The 19,534-nt window shown below is 43.1% G+C and overlaps 1 protein-coding gene across 1 annotated transcript in view; it reads right to left on the bottom strand.

The window, feature by feature from the left end:
• The window catches only part of mst1rb (macrophage stimulating 1 receptor b), a 289,557-nt gene that overhangs the window by 24,028 nt on the left and 245,995 nt on the right, over nt 1–19,534 (bottom strand). Inside the window, exons 16-18 of the mRNA XM_063067700.1 lie at nt 6,210–6,287; nt 3,051–3,232; nt 146–255 (exon numbers count right to left, since the gene is read on the bottom strand). Coding sequence (XP_062923770.1) covers nt 146–255; nt 3,051–3,232; nt 6,210–6,287 — 370 coding nt within the window. The remainder of the gene's footprint in view (nt 1–145; nt 256–3,050; nt 3,233–6,209; nt 6,288–19,534) is intronic.

The raw sequence follows: 19,534 nt of genomic DNA, 5'->3' as shown, positions 1-19,534 counted from the left end.
GCCACTTTCAGGGAGCTATGAACTTGGGCCCCAAAATCCTTCTGCTCTTCAACACTTGGGTCTTGCCCAATGTCTCTTTACATTTGATGCCTCAGTTTCCCAATATCATCTCCTTACTGGCTTCACCATTCACCACAGTACTTACATGCAGTTTCTCGCTGCTAAATCTCGGTGAACAAACTTCCTCTGGGCAAGGTACTCCATTCCCTTGGCAACCTGGAGGCCAAAGCCTATTAAATCTTTTACTGTAGGATTCTGTGCATGAGAAAATAAAAACACAAGGTATTTCAAATTACAACAATGAGGTATAGATCACCTAAATGAGACCCTCTAGCAACAGCAATCCAACTGTTGAATATTGTCCTTTTGCAGTATAAATCAAACTCTATTTTCTAAACTTTTTCAATTAAGGAGCATTTGCCAGTTGTATTTGACCTGGTTTAGTGACAAGAGTGCTCACTGTGTTATCCTCCACCAACGTTAATTCATTTGGACTAAGGCAAAGTGTATGAAACCAACCTGTACCGAATCTAATTAACTTCCACTTAACAAGTCTCCTAGCTCTTTTTACGTGGTTCAGAAAAACAGGCTCCGATGGAGGGGGGAGTAGATTTTCAAAAACAAGACATTGCTAAATTATTCAAATCAATTAAAAAGGAACTTGCTTCTTACCAAACACAGGAATAAAGGCAGTAAAAAAAATATTTCAGGTTGAAACTTGTTTCGACCCAAAGTCTCAACAGTTCTTTGCCCTCTACAGAGACTGCCCAGCCTGCTGAGTTCTGTCATGAAGGACCTAGTGGCCACCATTTTAATTTCACTTCCCATTCCCATTTCGACATGTCTGTTCATGTCATACTCAGGTTGGAGGAACAACACCCTATATTCCATCTGGGTAGCCTCCAACCCAATGGCATGAACATCGATTTCTCAAACTTCCAGTAATGCCCCACCCCCTACTCCATTTCACATTTCCAATTTCCCTCTCTCACCTTATCTCCTTACCTGCCCATCACCTCCCTCTGGTGCTCCTCCTCCTTTTTCTTTCTTCCATGGCCTTCTCTCCTCTCCTCTCCCTTTCTCCAGCCTTATACCTCATTCACCAATCAACTTCCTAGCTCAACCCTTCACCCCCCCACCCCACCCACCCGGTTTCACCTATCACCTTGTGTTTCCTCCTCCCTTCCCCCCCCCATCTTTTTACTCTGACTCCTCATCTTTTTCTCCCCAGTCCTGGTGAAGGGTCTCGGCATGAAACTTCAACTCTACTCTTTTCCATAGATACTGCCTAGTCTGCTGAGTTCCTCCCGAATTTATTATGTGTTGCTTGGATTTCTAGCATCTGCAGACTTTCTCTTGTTTATGGTTGGTCCACAGTTGTATTTTTCCCCAGTGAATGCAGTGAGTTTAATTGGAGAGGATAATATACAAGGACCATGTGCCAAATCTCTGCCATGGATAGTCCCCAGTCCAGCAGCGAAAGGAGGAGGGTTGGACATGGGGCTAGCCCAAGCTAAAAACCCAGACATACAGAAGCTCCAAAGAACTCATCTCTGGGAGAGGAAGGAGAAGATGGGATATACTTGGGGACAACTTGAAGGACTAGCCCAGGACAGAGGACTCTGGCAAGCTGCTGTCAATGGTCTATTCCCCAGCAGTGGTGATGGGCTTAAGAAGAATGGCCCAAGCTACAAAACAACTCAAGTTCCTGATCCCTGGCTTCAGCACTCAATCCACAGTGCAGACCCTGTCTATAGGTGTTCTCTGTATCTCCACCCTTTTAAACTCTGGGCCCTAGCTCACAGACCAGACCCTGCATTCTCAGAGTTTTACTGTAAAACATCTGATTCCTTTTTTTAATATCTGTAGAAAGTGACTGTCCTTCTCATGCAGTATAACAATGATCAGAAACTGCATATTCAGTACTGTAGCTACCCGTCAGCATATCAGCTTCGAAAAAGGGAAAGAAAGGGGTTGGGTTAACCGTTAGAAAACGGGATGAAAGGGAAAGCTTAGAAAAGGTGCCGGAAAAGAGCCAGTAACATCTGGAAGGATCTCACCCACCCTGCTCATGGACTGTTTGTCCCACTCCCAACAGGGAAGAGGCTACATAGCATTCACACCAGGACCACCAGACTCAGAAACAGTTAGTTTCCCCCAAGCAGTACAGCTGATCAACACTTCCACCCACTAACTCACTACTTTAACATTTCCTGTCAGTCACCTTATGTACAGACTGGTATCGCTTTTTGGACATACAATCTATATATGTTAGTTATCTTATGTATTTATATTTATTATGTTATTATTATTTTGTTCTTAACTTTTGTGGGTTTTTTGTGCTGCATCAGATCCAGAGTAGCGATTATTTTGTTCTGCTACCCTTAAATAGGAAGATTGTACAGAGACAAATAGGTGAATTTTACAGAAGATCTGGTCAATCAGGAGAAAAGGTCTTGGAAAACTGAAATGCATCAGGCTTACAACATGGTTTCCAAAACCAGATGGCTAAATATCACAGAGTGCCAGCTCTTTAAATCATGCTCACAGTTATCTACAAAATGTGCTTCTATCTAGCTCCTCTATTACATTTCAAACAGAATCAGATTCCCTAATCTTATGCTTACTAAGCCCATCCCTCCTATTGGGGCATAGGCTGTCGGCAGCAGCTCAGCAGAGTCCTCTGTACTGGGCCAGTCTCTCATATTGTCCCGAGATGTAGCCTATCTTCTTGATGCATCCTTCCTTTCCCAGGGATAATGGTCTTTGGAGCTTCTTGGTAACATTTCTGGAGCTCTGGGTTTCTATGGGATGGGGTTGTTAGCCCCATGCCCAAAATCCTCGCAGCTAGGCTTGGGACCGACCATGGTGAAGTTCTAATGATGGTTTATTGCAGCCAGGTTACAGCACAGTGAGGGGAAATGACAGGGGTTGGGGAGCAAATTGCATTGGGTGATCCACTTGCATAAGCACCACAATGTACAAGAGAGCACCACATTACCCTGCTCTCCCTATCCATGCAAATTAATGGAGTATGACTTATTACTTACTCGCTCTTCCTGGCGGATAAAATGCCTGAGGTCTCCGTGCTTCATATATGGCAATACTACTAATGGTAACCCTTCCTTAGGAAGGAAAATTCCCAACAAGGATAGGACATTTTCATGGTGGAAGTCCTTCATGATAATACCTTCCTTTAAAAACTGCTCCACCTCTTCAACATCTGAAATCCCTGTTGAAACACCACAAAAAAAGAAAAGCAACTTCGCAGAATACAAACTGTATGCAATATATTTGTGAGCAGGGGTGTATGGAGTGTCCAGAGAGGAGTAGCACATTTGGTGAAGGGGCTTGTCATACACTTCCTGGGGCAGCTCAAACACCTTTGTTCCCCACCAGACACTCAGCGCTCATCTGTGGCTCCAAGTAGCTGTTTGGATGGGATAGCAGCCACACCCTGGTACCAGGTGGGAGATATTGGGTGAGGGGAGCCAACAGGTGGGTTAGGCCATTCCCATCCTAGCATATGAAGTCAGCTCGAACAGACTGGGTGGGATCAACAGTGAGATTCAAAGGTTCTGCAACTCTCCATGGAGACCAAAGGGTATAACAAGGACAGAAGATGTTGTGGTCATCCACTGCATCCAGGGAAGACCCCAGTTTGTGGCGATTACTCGTACCACTGGACCTGGAATTCCGAGTTTGTGAAAGTGGAACTGCCTCAGTGCAATGGCTTTTCCATTTTTAAACTTTTCCCCCCACAGGTTTCACGTCATCGTTGGATATGACAGGCAACCATCACTTGAGAGCAGAGTAGCATTAAGGGCAGGGATAAAGGAGGAAGTCTTTCAAACACTATTGCAAGTTTTATTTGCATGGCGGATTTGTGTATTGTTTAGAATATATTCAATGGATGCGGACTTCACTGGTTAGGCTGGCATTTAACTGCAAACTCTTAAATCCCCTTAAGGCATCTTCTGTAAGGAGTTTGTACATTCTCCCCTTGACCGCATGGGTTTCCTCCACATGCTTTGATTTCCTCCCACCGTCCAATGACATACCGGTTAGTAAATTAACTGGTTGTTTTAAATTGTCCTGTGATGACACTAGAGTTAAATCAGGGTTGCTAGGTCGTGCGGCTCGAAGGGCCGAAAGAGTCCGTTCTGCATAGTATCTCTAAATAAAATAAGTACAAGGTGATGGTAAGTTGTACCTCCTAAATATTTCTGGGTTGCTATGCCCGCGGTGTTAAGAGCAATGGTAACCAGGGTGAATTAATGAACACCAAGGGACTGGAGATGTTGGTTCATCTAAAGTATAGTCAGGTTTCTCAAAATCCAAATAGGCTGAAAAAGAGGACTGCAGATGCTGAAACAATCCGCTGCAGGAACTCAGCAGGTATAACAGTAGCTGTGGGCGGGGGGGGGGCGGGAATTGTTGATGCTTTAGATCCTGAGCAGGGTCTGAGCCCAAAAGATCCATCCAAGTTCAAGTTTAATTATCATTCCACTATACTGTACATGAATACAGTCAAACAAAACAGTGTTCCTCCAGGGTCAAGGTACAAAACACAGTACCAACAACACACAGCATCTAGCAGATATGGTTATGATTTTAGAAAAACATACAGTCACAAAGAAAAATAAACACACCCAACAGCTGCTGATTGACCGATGCTGAGTTCCACCAACAAGTTGTTTGTTACTGCAGCGTGAAGACTTAGAAAACACCAAGTCTCAAAGTTCAGAAGTTCAAAGTAAACTTATTATCAAAGTATGTATATATCCATCATATACTACTCTGAGTTTTGTTTTCTTATGGATATTTGCAATAGACAAAGAAATACAATAGAATCAGTGAAAAACTACAAAGACTGACAACCAATGTACGAAGGAAGTCAAACTGTGCAAATACAAACAATCATAAATCAAAATAAAGACAGATAGGTAGGTAGACTGAAAATATGAGTTGTAGCCTCCTTGAAAATGAGTCCGTAGGTCTTGGAATCAGTTCAGAGTTGAAGTAAGTAATGTTATCCATGTTGTTCAGGAGCCTGATAATTGCTCCTGAATCTGGTGTTGTAGTCTCTTATTGCACCCACCCCAAAAGAGGTGACATCCAACTCTTTCTGCAGTCTGCTTCTTGGCTCTGGTAAAGTTCTGGGGATGTCTTATATCTTCAATGCAATGTCAGATTTGCAAGAGTACAAAGAGTGGGCATTTCCTTGGTATCCCAGGAATTCTCCCTAACACATTGCCTGAATAAATATGGGGATGTGAGCTACACTGAGCCATGGTACATTTCCCTCCAAGATCACAGTCTCATCCAAAAGACAGCACTCTCGGCAGTGACAAAGCACTTTGCCATTTCAATGAACAAAGAAATTGGGAGGGAGGAGTACTGCATATTCAGGGCCCATAGCATTGCCGGTGATTGCTTCCATCTGTCCAACAATCTCTTTGACCCACTACCATCAGGCAAGAGATACTAAGTACTGTAGCAATAGGACAAGAACTGTTAGGATAAGACGCAAACAACAGGAATTCTGCAGTTGCTGGAAATTCAAGCAACACACATCAAAGTTGAAGGCGAACGCAGCAGGCCAGGCAGCATCTCTAGGAAGAGGTACAGTCGACGTTTCAGGCCGAGACCCTTCGTCAGGACTAACCGAAGGAAGAGTTAGTAAGAGTTAGTTAGTTAGTAAGAGTTAGTTAGTACCTCTTCCTAGAGATGCTGCCTGGCCTGCTGCGTTCACCAGCAACTTTGATGTGTGTTGTTAGGATGAGAAACAGCTTCAGTCCGTGAGACTACTGAACTCCCTACCACCACCCAGGTGTCATCATGTACGAAATGTGAGTAGCGTTATACTGTTTATTTTTTAACTTGTATCATATATGCACCTTATTATTTGTTAATTTATTTGTGTTACTATTAATTTATGTGTCATGTGTGTGTTATATGTACTGTGTTGTGCACTTTGGTCCAGAGGTATATGGTTTCACTTGGCAATATACATTTGTATGATTGAATGACAATGAATTTAAACGAACTCAAACTTGAATGAAATAATCTTTGCACAATGCAGATTATCACAAGGGCAAAGCAGTGTATGACATATGAATGGCGAAGTGAGGTTAAGGGATTCTTCAGAAAACAATAACTAAATTACGATGAAGGAATAAAACAATGACAGCATGCTTTGTACATACGATTCAATGACTTCACAGCACAATGAATTTCTTTAGTTTGATCTCTGTACAGACCATGGTAAACGCTCCCAAAATGCCCTGTAATGAGATGAGCAATTTCAATTTCTTTCACCTGTCAGAACTTTATAACACAAATTTACTTATAATGAAAACAGTTATTTAATACTTCCAGTAGATTTGTGGCCATCTGAGGCACATACAAAAGAAAACACCATACAAACCTTTCTACTCTGGAATCCACAAAGGCAATATTCTTTTTGGCTAGAGTTTGCACTCTCACCCCATAAGGAAGAGTAACCTGTCACATGTACATTAAAACATAGAAACATACAGTAAAGTATATCATTTGCATCAATGGTGAATACAGTCCAAGGGAGGCCCAGAATTTCTGAGAGAGGTTGCTGAAAAGATAGCAGATGCATGGGTTATGATCTTTCAAGAATCACTTGATTCTGGTATGGTTCCAGATGACAGGAAAATTGCAAATGTCACTCCACTCTTTAAGAAGGGAAGAAGGCAAAAGAAAGGAAATTATATGCCAGTCAGCCTAACCTAAATGGTTGGGAAAGTGTTGGAGTCTATTATTAAGGATGAGGTTTCAAGGTACTTGGAGGCCAATGATAAAAAAAAGAGTCAAAGTCAGCATGGTTTCTGTAAAGGGAAATATTGCCTGACAGATCTGTTAGAGTTCTTTGAGGAACTAACAAGTAGGGTGGACAAAGCAATGGCTGTCACTTACCTGGATTTTAAGAAGGCATTTGAAAAGGTGCTATATAGGAGGCCGCTTAACAAGATAAAGTCCTATGGTGTTACAGAAAAGATACTGGTGTCACAAAGGGGGTGCTGGGAACGGACCCAAATGCAAGACACAGACACTGAAGTACAAGGAACAGGACTTGACTAGAGTAGGGACATGACAGGATACAGACAAGGAGCAGGGACAAGAATGCAGACTTGGGCTCGGACATGGACTAGACACAGGGAACCCGGACAAGGAACTATGAACTAGGAGCCTGGGCTTGGACTCCGAGCCAGAGACTGGACAAGGACCCAGGACCTGGGTCTTGCCTGGGGCTCGGACCCCAGAACTAGGCAAGGACATGACATGGCTACCAGACAGGACACGGCTGGGGTCTTGGCTCTTGGCTCTTGAACTTGGAGACAGGCTGGGGTCTTGGCTCTTGAGGCTGCAGGCTGGGGTCTTGGTTCTTGGAATGCGGAAGCTGGTAACTCGGAGGCTGGAGCTTGGAGACAGACTGGGAACTGTACATCAACATAGAGCAGGGACTTATCCTTCAAAAAGCCGGGACTCATCTTTAACACGACACCAACATGAGACAGGACAGTACATAGACATAGAGTCGGGACTTATACTTAGACAAGCCAGCACTCAACATTTCCACACTAAGGTGGGACAGGATCATCCGTCGGGTAACGGCAGAACAGCCGGACTTACCCAACAGAGGCAAAGACAAGACAGATCCCCCCCAGGGCAACGGCAGAATGGCCTGACTTGCCCCACAGAGGCAAGGACAAGAAGAGACAAACACCAAAAAACAACAGACAGTTCCATATCTGCATCGGGGTTGCTGCAGGTAGCAGTTACAGCCAGCAACCTTGGCTGACTACGGAAAAAGCCGGATCCCTACCTAGCTCGAAGTGGCTGACGGCCACTCATCTGGCCCACGAAACAGCTGAATCCATACCCACAAAGACAGCTCCAACTACTGCCAGCAAGGCTCCACGAGGGGATGTTCCCCAATCGCGGCCTAAAGATGGTAAGTGGCCACTCCGGCCTTCCACCAGCAGGTTGCTCCCAGGGGATCTTGACAAGACAAACCAGCAGCTCACACTCAACTCCAAGGCTACTTATATTCCAAGCTGCAAGATGAGAATCAGGTGCTTATGATTAACTCAATCAAAACAAGGGACAGCTGGAAGACCCGGAGTCCTGAGTCCACAGACCGGACCGTGACCGGAATGCGGACTTCACGGACCGGACCATGACAATTGGCATGGATAGAGGAATGGCTGACAGGCAGGAGGCTGTGAGTGGGAATAAAAGGGAGCTTTTTGTGGTTGGCTGCAAGTGACTAGTAGTGTTCCTCAGGGATCAGTATTAGAACCGCTACTTTTTATACTGTTTGCCAGTGACTTAGATAGTGGAATTGATGGCCTTGCGGCAAAGTTTGTGGATGATACAAAAGTAGCTTGAGGGGTAGGTAGTGCTGAGGAAGCAATGCGATTGCAGCAAGATCTAGACAAATTGGAAGAATGGGCAAAAAAGTGGCAGATGAAATACTGTGTTGGGAAATGTATGATAATGCACATTGTAAAAGGAACAAAAGAGCAGACTATTATCTAAATGGGGAGCAAATTCAAATAACAGAGGTGCAGAGGAACATAAGGATCCTTGTGCAAAACATCCAGAAGGTTAATTTACAGGTTGAGTCTGTGGTAAGGAAGGCAAATGCAATGTTGGCATTCATTTCAATGGTAAAGAATATAAAACAAGGAGACAATCCTGAGCCTTTATAGGACACAATAGAGGGATCTCATTGAAACTTACAGAATGTTGAAAGGACTAGAGAGGGTGGATGTGGGGTGGAGGTTTTCAATGGTGGGGTGTCTAGAACTAGATGGCACAGCCTCAAAATTGAGGGGCCAGCCTTTTAGAACAGAGGTAAAGAGGAATTTTTTTTAGACAGAGAGTAGTGAATCTGTAGAATGCTCTGTCACAGACAACTGTGGAGGCCAAGACCGTGGGTATATTTAAAGCGAAATTTGATCGTTTCATGATTGCTCAGGGCATCAAAGATTATGGTGAGAAGGCAGTTGAACGTGATTGAGTGCGATCCAGGGTCATCCATGATGGAATAGTGGAGAAGACTTGATGGGCTGAATGCCTAGCTCTGCTCCTATGTTTTATGGTCTAAGTATCGCCACTGTAGAATGCCCACAACTTCCTAACCTTAACGTATTTGAAATGTGGGAGGAGATGGAGCACCCAGAGGGAAATCCATGCAATCACAAGGAGAGCTTAATCACACAAAGACAGTGGTGGGAATTGAACTGGTGATCATTGGCACTGTAAAGCATTATGCTACCATTCCGTCCGTAGTATGTGTGGCTACGGAAAAGCTCTGATAGTAAAGCTTCAGCCAAGGCCAGAAAACCAAGGCATTACTAAATTATATTCAGGCTTAGAGACTTGAAATGCAAATATTTGAAGATTAAGTCCAACACAGATATTGCTTTTGTGTTTTACAACCTATATTAGAAGCTTGCACAATCTGTTCCATCTCTTGCCTATCAATGAAGCATGTAGCTCAACAACACCAGTCAAACATAAGGATTAGGAGAAGAAATAAGCAGAACTGGCACTTTGAGCCTGCTGCGTCATTAATCCAGATTATCTTCCAACTCACTGTCATTTTCTTGTGCAACCACCATGTCCCTTTCTCCTTAACATCCAGCAAAATGTTTTAAATGAACTTACTGACTAAGCCTCTGTAGAGCTCTAAGGTAACAAATTGCAAACATTCACCAGCCTCTGAGTGAAGAAATTACTCCTCATCTCAATCTTAAATGGCCTGAGACTGTGATCACTGGTTTCAGTCTCCTCAGCCAGCTGAAATACAGGCCCTCACTGCATTCACCCTGTCGAGCCTGAAAAAAATTCTTTAATTTCCATTGGGACCACCTCTTATTCTCCCAAACGCTAAGGCCTAGTCCACTTAGCAACTACCAGTGAACTCAATCAAAACCAAGTAACATGGGTTCCTTGGGATTCATCAGGCTCGAGACAGTTGTGTTAGATTCCACTGTTTAATTCTTATGTTAGATTGCTGAACTATTATTTTCTTTTCATTTTAACAATTAATTATCTGCTTGTATTTTAAGTAGTTCTTATACTGTTTTCATATAGTAGTTTAATGTTCCTCTAGTGGTTACACAAAGTATAATTCTGGAAAGCTCTGGAAACTTCTTCGTTCTGCATTATTTGAATAAGTAACCACTATTAACACTAAGTAACCATAACTATACTAGGTAACTATAATAAGTAACCATTATTTGAATAAGTGGTCTTGAACCACAGGGGATAACTTCACTCAGTTTCACTTGCCCCATCACTGAACTGGTCTCACAACCTTTGGACTCACTTTTAATACTTATACTTATACTTTATTGTCGCCAAACAATTGATACTAGAACATACAATCATCACAGCGATATTTGATTCTGCACTTCCCGCTCCTTGGAGTACAAATCGATAGTAAATATTAAAAATATAGCTCTCATGTTTTTCATATTTATTGCTTATTATTATTATTACTCCTTTTTTTTGTATTTGCATAGCTGGTTGTCTTTTGCACACTGGTTGTCTGTCCATCCTGCTCAGTGTGGTCTTTCAGTGATTTTATTGTGTTTCTTGTATTTATTGTTAATGTCCACAAAAAAATCAATCTCAGGGTTGTTTATTATGATAAATATGTACTTTCATAATAAACTTACATTGAACTTTGTTTTCCGGAAACATAAGGATGGAGATAAAGGGAAAGTGAGAATAAGGAAAGTTAAGAATGACGGCAGAATCAACAGAGCAGAAAGCTGAAGAAGGGATCGTACAGTATGAAGTGAAATAGGAACCAAGTGAAATAGGAACTGATATGGGAGGTGAGGGGAGTAATGAATTAAAAGTATTGTATATGAATGCACGGAGTATAAGAAATAAAGTGGATGAGCTTGAGGCACAGTTGGAAATTGGTAAATATGATGTTGTGGGAATAACAGAGACATGGCTTCAAGTGGACAGGGCCTGGGAAGTGAATGTTCAAGGGTATACGTCCTATCGAAAGGACAGGCTGATGGGCAGAGGGGGTGGGGGTGGCTCTGTTGGTGAGGAATGATATTCAGTCCCTTGCGAGGGGGGACATAGAATCAGGAGACATAGAGTCAGTATGGATAGAACTGAGAAATTCTAAGGGTAGAAAGACCCTAATGGGAGTTATCTACAGGCCTCCAAACAGTAGTCTGGATGTAGGGTGTAAGTTGAATCGAGAGTTAAAACTGACATGTCGCAAAGGTAGTGCTACAGTTGTTATGGGGATTTCAACATGCAGGTAGACTGGAGGAATCAGGTTGGTACTGGACCCCAAGAAAGGGAGTTTGTGGAGTCCCTCCGAGATGGATTCTTAGAACAGCATGTACTGGAGCCTACCAGAGAGAACGCAATTCTAGATTTAGTGTTGTGCAATGAACCGCATTTGATCAGGGACTTCGAGGTAAAGGAGCCATTAGGAGGTAGTGACCATAATATGATAAGTTTTAATCTACAATTTGAGAGGGAGAAGGGAAACTCGGAAGTGTCAGTATTACAGTTGAACAAAGGGAACTATGGTGCTATGAGGGAGGAGCTGGCCAAAGTTCAATGGAACAATACCCTAGCAGGGATGACAATGGAACAGCAATGACAAGTGTTTCTGGGAATAATGCAGAAGGTGCAGGATCAGTTCATTCCAAAGAGGAAGAAAGATCCTAAGGGGAGTAAGGGGAGGCCGTGGCTGACAAGGGAAGTAATGGACAGTATAAAAATAAAAGAGAAGAAGTAACATAGCAAAGAAGTGAGAAGCCGGAGGATTGGGAATCTTTTAAAGAGCAACAGAGGGTAACTAAAAAGGCAATACGCAGAGAAAAAATGAGGTATGAGGGTAAACTAGCCAAGAATATAAAGGAGGATAGTAAAAGCTTCTTTAGGTATGTGAAAAGGAAAAAAGTAGTTAAGACCAAAATTGGGCCCCTGAAGACAGAAGCAGGTGAATTTATTATGGGGAACAAGGAAATGGCAGACGAGTTGAACAGGTACTTTGGATCTGTCTTCACTAGGGAAGACACAAACAATCTCCCAGATATAATAGTGGCCAAAGGACCTAGGGTAATGGATGAACTGAAGGAAATTTATATTAGACAGGAAATGGTGTTGGATAGACTGTTGGGTCTGAAGGCTGATAAGTCCCCGGGACCCGATGGTCTGCATCCCAGGGTACTTAAGAAGGTGGCTTTAGAAACCATGGATGCATTGGTAATCATTTTCCAATGTACTATAGATTCAGGATCAGTTCCTGTGGATTGGAGGGTGGCTAATGTTGTCCCTCTCTTCAAGAAGGGAGGAAGAGAGAAAACAGGGAATCATAGACCGGTTAGCCTGATGTCGGTGGTGGGAAAGATGCTGGAGTCAATTATAAAAGATGAAATTACGACACATCTGGATAGCAGTAACAGGATTGGTCCGAGTCAGCATGGATTTACGAAGGGGAAATCGTGCTTGACTAATCTTCTGGAATTTTTTGAGGATGTAACTATGAAAATGGACAAGGGAGAGCCCATAGATGTAGTGTACTTGGACTTTCAGAAAGCCTTTGATAAAGTCCCACATGGGAGATTAGTGGGCAAAATTAGGGCACATGGTATTGGGGACAGAGTACTGACATGGATTGAAAATTGGCTGGCTGACAGAAAACAAAGAGTAGCGATTAACGGGTCCCTTTCAGAATGGCAGGCGGTGACCAGTGGGGTACTGCAGGGTCCAGTGCTGGGACAGCAGCTGTTTACAATATATATTAATGATTTAGATGAGGGAATTAGAAGTAACATTAGCAAATTTTCCGATGACACAAAGCTGGGTGGCAGTGTGAAATGTGAGGAGGATGTTATGAGTATGCAGGGTGACTTGGACAGGCTGAGTGAGTGGACAGATGCATGGCAGATGCAGTTTAATGTGGATAAATGTGAGGTTATCCACTTTGGTGGTAAGAACAGGAAGGCAGATTATTATCTAAATGGAATCAAGTTAGGAAAAGGGGAAGTACAACGAGATCTAAGTGTTCTTGTACATCAGTCACTGAAAGCAAGCATACAAGTACAGCAGGCAATGAAGAAAGTTAATGGCATGCTGGCCTTCATAACAAGGGGAATTGAGTATAAGAGCAAAGAGGTCCTTCTGCAGCTGTACAGGGCCCTGGTGAGACCACACCTGGAGTACTGTGTGCAGTTTTGGTCTCCAAATTTGAGGAAGGACATTCTTGCTATTGAGGGAGTGCAGCGTAGGTTCACAAGGTTAATTCCCGGGATGGCGGGACTGTCATATGTCGAAAGATTGGAGTGACTGGGCTTGTATACTCTGGAATTTAGAAGGCTGAGAGGGGATCTAATTGAAATATATAAGATTATTAAGGGATTGGACACACTGGAGGCAGGAAGCATGTTCCCGCTGATGGGTGAATCCAGAACCAGAGGCCACAATTTAAGAATAAGGGGTAGGCCATTTAGAACGGAGTTGAGGAAAAACTTTTTCACCCAGAGAGTGGTGGATATATAGAATGCCCTGCCCCAGAAGGCTGTGGAGGCCAAGTCTCTGGATGCTTTCAAGAAAGAGATGGATAGAGCTATTAAAGACAGTGGAATCAAAGGTTATGGGGATAAGGCAGGAACTGGATACTGATTGTGGATGATCAGCCATGATCGCAGTGAATGGCGGTGCTGACTCGAAGGGCCGAATGGCCTACTCCTGCACCTATTGTCTATTGTCTCATTGGTTAACTTGGTACCGCAGTATTTGAATAGTAGCTTTCTAATTGGTTAATTCATACCTATGAATTTGAATGGAACTTTCCTTATGTCTGTGGTATAAAAATACCTGTACTATGCTAGGCACCACCTTAATCTTTGCTTCCCCTTCATTTAGTCACTGCCTGGTCAACCTTCCCTTGTTCCATCAACCCTTAATAAAACAATTGTGAAACAACAAGTTTTATGCCTCTGACTTCTGAATGAACCTTGGATTAAAACATCAGAATCATACAGTTAGGTACTCAAAATTAAACGAAAGAAGATATGATTGGTGTGACTACTGATTTAAGCGTGGGACAGTAAATCCTCCTCCAGTAATGCAGATTAAACAATCCAAACAAACAATCATTGGTGTACGATCATGGTGGGATGAAAGGACCATTTCTCTGCTGCACGTCTCTTTGAATCTCTGATACGACCACCCCACAAGTTCATTAGAGTAACAGAATCATACAGTGAAACCTCAGGTCCTTCAGCCTAACCCATCTAATTAAGATGTCAACATGAGCTCTGATGTCTTCTCTCCTTCCTTTATCAGTCCTGATGAATGGTTTCAGCCTGGAACATTGACTGTTTATTCATTTCCACAGAAGCTGCCTGACCTGCTGAGTTCCTCCAGTATTTTGTGTGTGATGCTGCAGATTTTCAGCATCTGCAGAATCTCTTATTATCAAAGGCTCATCCCATTTCCTCACATTTGAGCTTATCCTTTCCTATCCATGTACCTGTACAAATTTCTTTTGAAGATATCTACAAAATAAACTCTTCCCTAAAAGACTATAGGGCCTCATGAATTTAATATACAAACATCACTCCAGGCCCACATAAGATAAACTGCAGTAATTGCAGCTAAACTGCAGATTAAAAGGAAGAAAATTGCTGTAGTTTTACATCTGAAATTCAGTTTTTATCTTACTGCTTTATTTCAGGAAACGTTTTTAGAAACTTCATTTCCAATTCGAAAACCCTGGGAATTAGCCTTTTTTTCTTTGTTCTATTCCACACCACAGTTCACAAGCACTAAGCTCTTCAGAGTGAAACACACACAAAATTCTGGAGGTAGTTAGTTGGTCAGGGAGTATCAATGGAAATGACTAAAGAGTTGATGTTTCAGTCCAAGATCCTTCATCAGGACTGGAAAGGAAAGGGGAAGATGCCGGAATAAGAAGGTGAAGGGATGGGAAGGAGTAAAAGCTGGCAGGCAATAGGTGAGACCAGAAGGGTGGCAGAGGGAGATGAAGTGAGAAGCTGGGAGGTGATGGATGGAGAAAGTTAAGGGCTGGAGAAGAAGCAATCTGATAGGAGAGGAGAGTGGACCATGGGAAAATGAGAAGGAAGAGTGGAACCAAGTGGAGGTGATAAGCAGGTGAGGAGGAGAGAAGGGATAAGAGAGGGACTGGAGTGGAAACAGGAAGAGGGAAGGGGAAAATAGTGAACTGTTGGAAATGGGAAATCAGGAATTCAACATATCTGATGCCTTCCCCATTATTTGGGGACTTTAACCAGGCTAGCTTGAAGAAGACACAAAATAATTATCATCAACAAATCACCTGTAGTACCAGAAGAAACAACACACTGGACCACTGTTACACCACCATCAAAAATGCCTACCATGATGTTCCGTTCCCACACTTTGGGTTGTCTGAATGCCTGGCTGTACTTCTACTCCTGAGTACAGGCAGAGACTGAAGACTGCAGCATCAGTAGTGATGCCCAAAAAGGTATGGACGAGGGAGGCACAGGAGTGCTTACAAAACTGCTTTGAATTGAAGGACTGGACTATATTCAAGGAGTCGGTTGGGGTCATATACTGTGTCTCGGGAGACCAGTGTGGCCTCCTGTGAGACCTGATGTAAACTTGGAGACCGTTTCGCCGAGCATCTATGCTTCATCCGCCAGAAGTAGGATCTCCCAGTGGCCACCCATTTCACTTCCATTTCCCATTCCCATTCTGGTATGTCAATCAATGGCCTACTCTACTATCGCGATGAGGCCACACAGGTTGGAGGAACAACATCTTATATTCTGTCTGGGTAGCCTCCAACCTGAAGGCATGAATATTGATTTCTCAAACTTCTGGTAATGCCCCCCTCCCCACCTCTCCTTCACTATTCCCCATCCCCTTTTCTCTCTCTCACCTTATGTTCTTGCCTGCCAATCACCTCCTTCTGGAGTTTCTCCACCCTCTTCATCTTCCACGGCCTTCTGTACTCTCCTATTAGATTACCCCTTCTCCAGCCCTGTATCTCTTTCACCAATCAGCTTCCAAGTTCTTTATTTCACCCCTCTCCATCCGGGTTTTGCCTATCACCTTGTGTTTCTCACTCCTCTCTCTCTACCTTTAAAATCTACTCCTCATTTTCTTTTCTCCAATCTCGCTGAAGGATCTCGGCCTGAAAAATAATTTTTTTCCATAGATGCTGCCTGACCTGCTGAAGTTCCTCCAGCATTTTGTGTGTGTCACATCCATCTTTGAGTCTGGTTCAGTTGTCATCAGCTTCATTAAAACCTATAGCAACCTATATGCTAAACTAAAGCCATGGATGAACCAAGAGGTTCATTAGCTCATCACACGGCCTTAGATCACCTGCCCAATACAAATACTGAAGTCAGGATGCTGTTTGTTGACTATAGCTCAACGTTTAACACCATCATTCTTACGGCCCTATTAGAAAAGTTACAAAACCTGAGCTTCTGTACCTCCCACTGCAATTGGATCGTCGACATCCTAACCAGAGGACCACAACCTGTGTGGATTGGTGATAATATCTCCTCAACATTGGTGCACCTCAGGGGTTTGTGCATAGCCCACTGTTCTACACTCTCTATACACATCACTCTGTGGGTAGGCATAGCTCAAATACCATCTACAAATTTGCTATGATACAACCATTTTGGTAGAATCTCAGGTGGTGACGAGAAGCCATACAGGAGCGAGATATACCAGCTAGGTGAGTGGTGTCGCAGCAGCAACCTTGCACTCAATGTCAGTAAGCTGAAAGAGCTGATTGTGGACTTCAGAAAGGGTAAGACAAGGGAATACAAACCAATCCTCATAGAAGGATTTAGAAGTGGAGAGAGTGAGCAATTTCAAGTTCCTGCGTGACAATATCTCTGAAGATCTAACCTTGTCCCAACATATCAGTGCATCTATAAAGAAGGCAAGACAGCAGCTATATTTCATTAAGGGTTTGAGGAGATTTGGTTTGTCACCTGAAACACTTGAAAACTTCCATAGGACCGAATTAAACTGCAGAGAGTGGTAAAATTATTCATTTCCATCGTGGGTACTAGCTTCAGAGTATCCAAGACATCTTCAAGAAGCAGTGTCTCAGAAAGGCAGCGTCCATCATTAAGGACCCCCATCATTAAGGACCCCCATCATTAAGGACCCCCATCATTCAGGACCCCCATCATTAAGGACCCCCATCATTCAGGACATGCCCCCTTCTCATTGTTACCGTCAGGGAGGAGGTACAGAAGCCTGAAGGCACACACTCAGCAACTCAGGAACAGCTTCTTCTCCTCTGTCATCCGATTTCTAAATGGACATGGAACCCATGAACACTACCTCACTACGTTTTTAATTCATGCTTTTGCACTAATTATTTTAATTTAATATACATAGACACACTGAATGTAATTCAGTGTTTTTTCTATATTTATCATGTGCAGGCATTGCATTGTACTGCTGCTGCAAAGTTAACAAATTTCATGACATATGCCGGTGATATTAAACTGATTCTGATTCTGTTCTAGTTACCTATTCTCACTCATAATGGTTTTACATTATAGGAAAACAGTGAGCTTAATCAGCTCCTTCTGAGCCTCCACATCTCACCCTAAGTGCAAATTCTTTTATGTTCCTCCTTCCTTTTAAGTGTTTGCGTGTCAAATTGAGATCCATTATGGGCTGAAACTATGGTGGAGAGGTGGGATGGTGTGGAGGAAGAGGTGGAACTATCTTACTCAACATTGCTTTGCATTAACCTCCACTTCCAAAAACAGAGGGAGCTGGTGGATGGTACTATTCCCAACAAATCACACACCATTAGGACTCAGAAATATATGAGATTATTGTAAACTCAAAATTGTACAGTCAGGGAAACAAAATTAAATCAGTTGATAGACCCATGTAGTCACAAAACAAAGTAACATGCCCACCATCTTTCCAGATACTCATCAGCCATCGGACACCCATCTACACTTGTGAGTCCTCATACAGGATCCCTTAAAGGTTAATTTGCAGGTTGAGTCAGTGGTAAGGAAGGCAAATAAAATGTTCCCATTCAATTTGAGAGGACTAGAATATAAAAGCAAGGATGTAATATTGAAGCTCTTTAGGTCATTGGTCAGACTGCACTTGGAGTATTGTGAACAGTTTTGGGCCCTTTATCTAAGAAAAGATGTGCTGTCTTTGGAAAGATTCCAAAGGAGGATCATGAGAATGATTCTAGGAATGGAAGGGTTAATGCATGAGGTGCCTTTGATGGCTCTGGGCCTGCACTCGCTGGAGTTTAGAAAAATGAGGGGGGATCTCACTGAAACCTATTGAAAGTTGAGAGACCTCGAACAAGTGAATGAGGGGAAGCACGTTTCCTATAGTGGGTGAGTCCAGAACAAGAGGGAACAGCTTCAGAGTAGAGGGGCGTCCATTTAGAATGGATGTGAGGAGAGATGAGCCAAAGGGTACTGAATATGTGGAATTCTGATAGGTTCTTGATTAGTCAGGGTGTCAAAGGTTAAAGGGAGAAGGCAGAATGGTGTTGAGAGGGATAATAAATCATCCATGATGGAAGGGTGAAGCAAACTCAATGAACCAAATGGCCTAATTCTGTTCCTGGATCTTGTGGTATTGCATGTCTCATTTTGCTCTCCCTACATTCAAATCAACTCCCTTGTCTCTGCCACTCAGCTACGCACCTGAACAACTTACAGTGACTAATGAACCTACCAACCTGCACATCCTTTGGATGTGAGAAGAAACCTACATAGGGTGGCACGGTAGCAGAGCAGTGGGCACAATGCTTCATGGCGCCAGTGAACAGTGATCAGTGTTCAATTCCCACCATTCTCTGCAGGAAGCTTGTACGTTCTCCCTGTGACTACACAGGTTACCTCCAGGTGCTCAGGTTTCCTACCACATTCCAAAAACATATGGGTTAGTATTAGCAAGTTGTGTGCTTGCTATGTTGTCATCAGGAGCCTGGCGACACTTGCGGGCTGCTCCCAGTGCATATGTGCACTGTGTTAGTTGTTGACACAAAAAAGTGGCAGGTTTCACAGTCTGTTTCGATGTTTTGATGTACATATGACAAATAAAGCTAATCTTTTATCTTTTGATCACAAATAGAATGTGCACACTGTATACAGGCAACACCAGAGCTCAGGATTAAAGCCAGGCTGCAGGAACAGTGCGGTAGCCAGTCAACCAAATGCGTAACTGTGCTACCTGGGAAAAACTAAAGCAATGGCCCAGAAATGGAAAATTTCAGCCCAGATGTATGACAGTCAGCCGACTTCCTTCTCAAAAGTGAGATGATATCCTTGAAATGTTCCCAAATAACATAAAAACATGATTCGGGCCATTGGAACATCACAAACACAGGGAATGTACACAAAGCTAGATTCATGAGGGCAGTGAGAAGAGAAGGCAGAAATAGGCTTTGCCGAGCACCTACACTCCATATGCCAGA

This window comes from Mobula hypostoma, chromosome 15 (assembly GCF_963921235.1).
Source record: "Mobula hypostoma chromosome 15, sMobHyp1.1, whole genome shotgun sequence".
Taxonomy (NCBI): Eukaryota; Metazoa; Chordata; class Chondrichthyes; order Myliobatiformes; family Myliobatidae; genus Mobula; species Mobula hypostoma.
The sequence above is the reverse complement of the archived record's forward strand: the minus strand, read 5'-3'. Positions and strand labels throughout refer to the sequence as shown.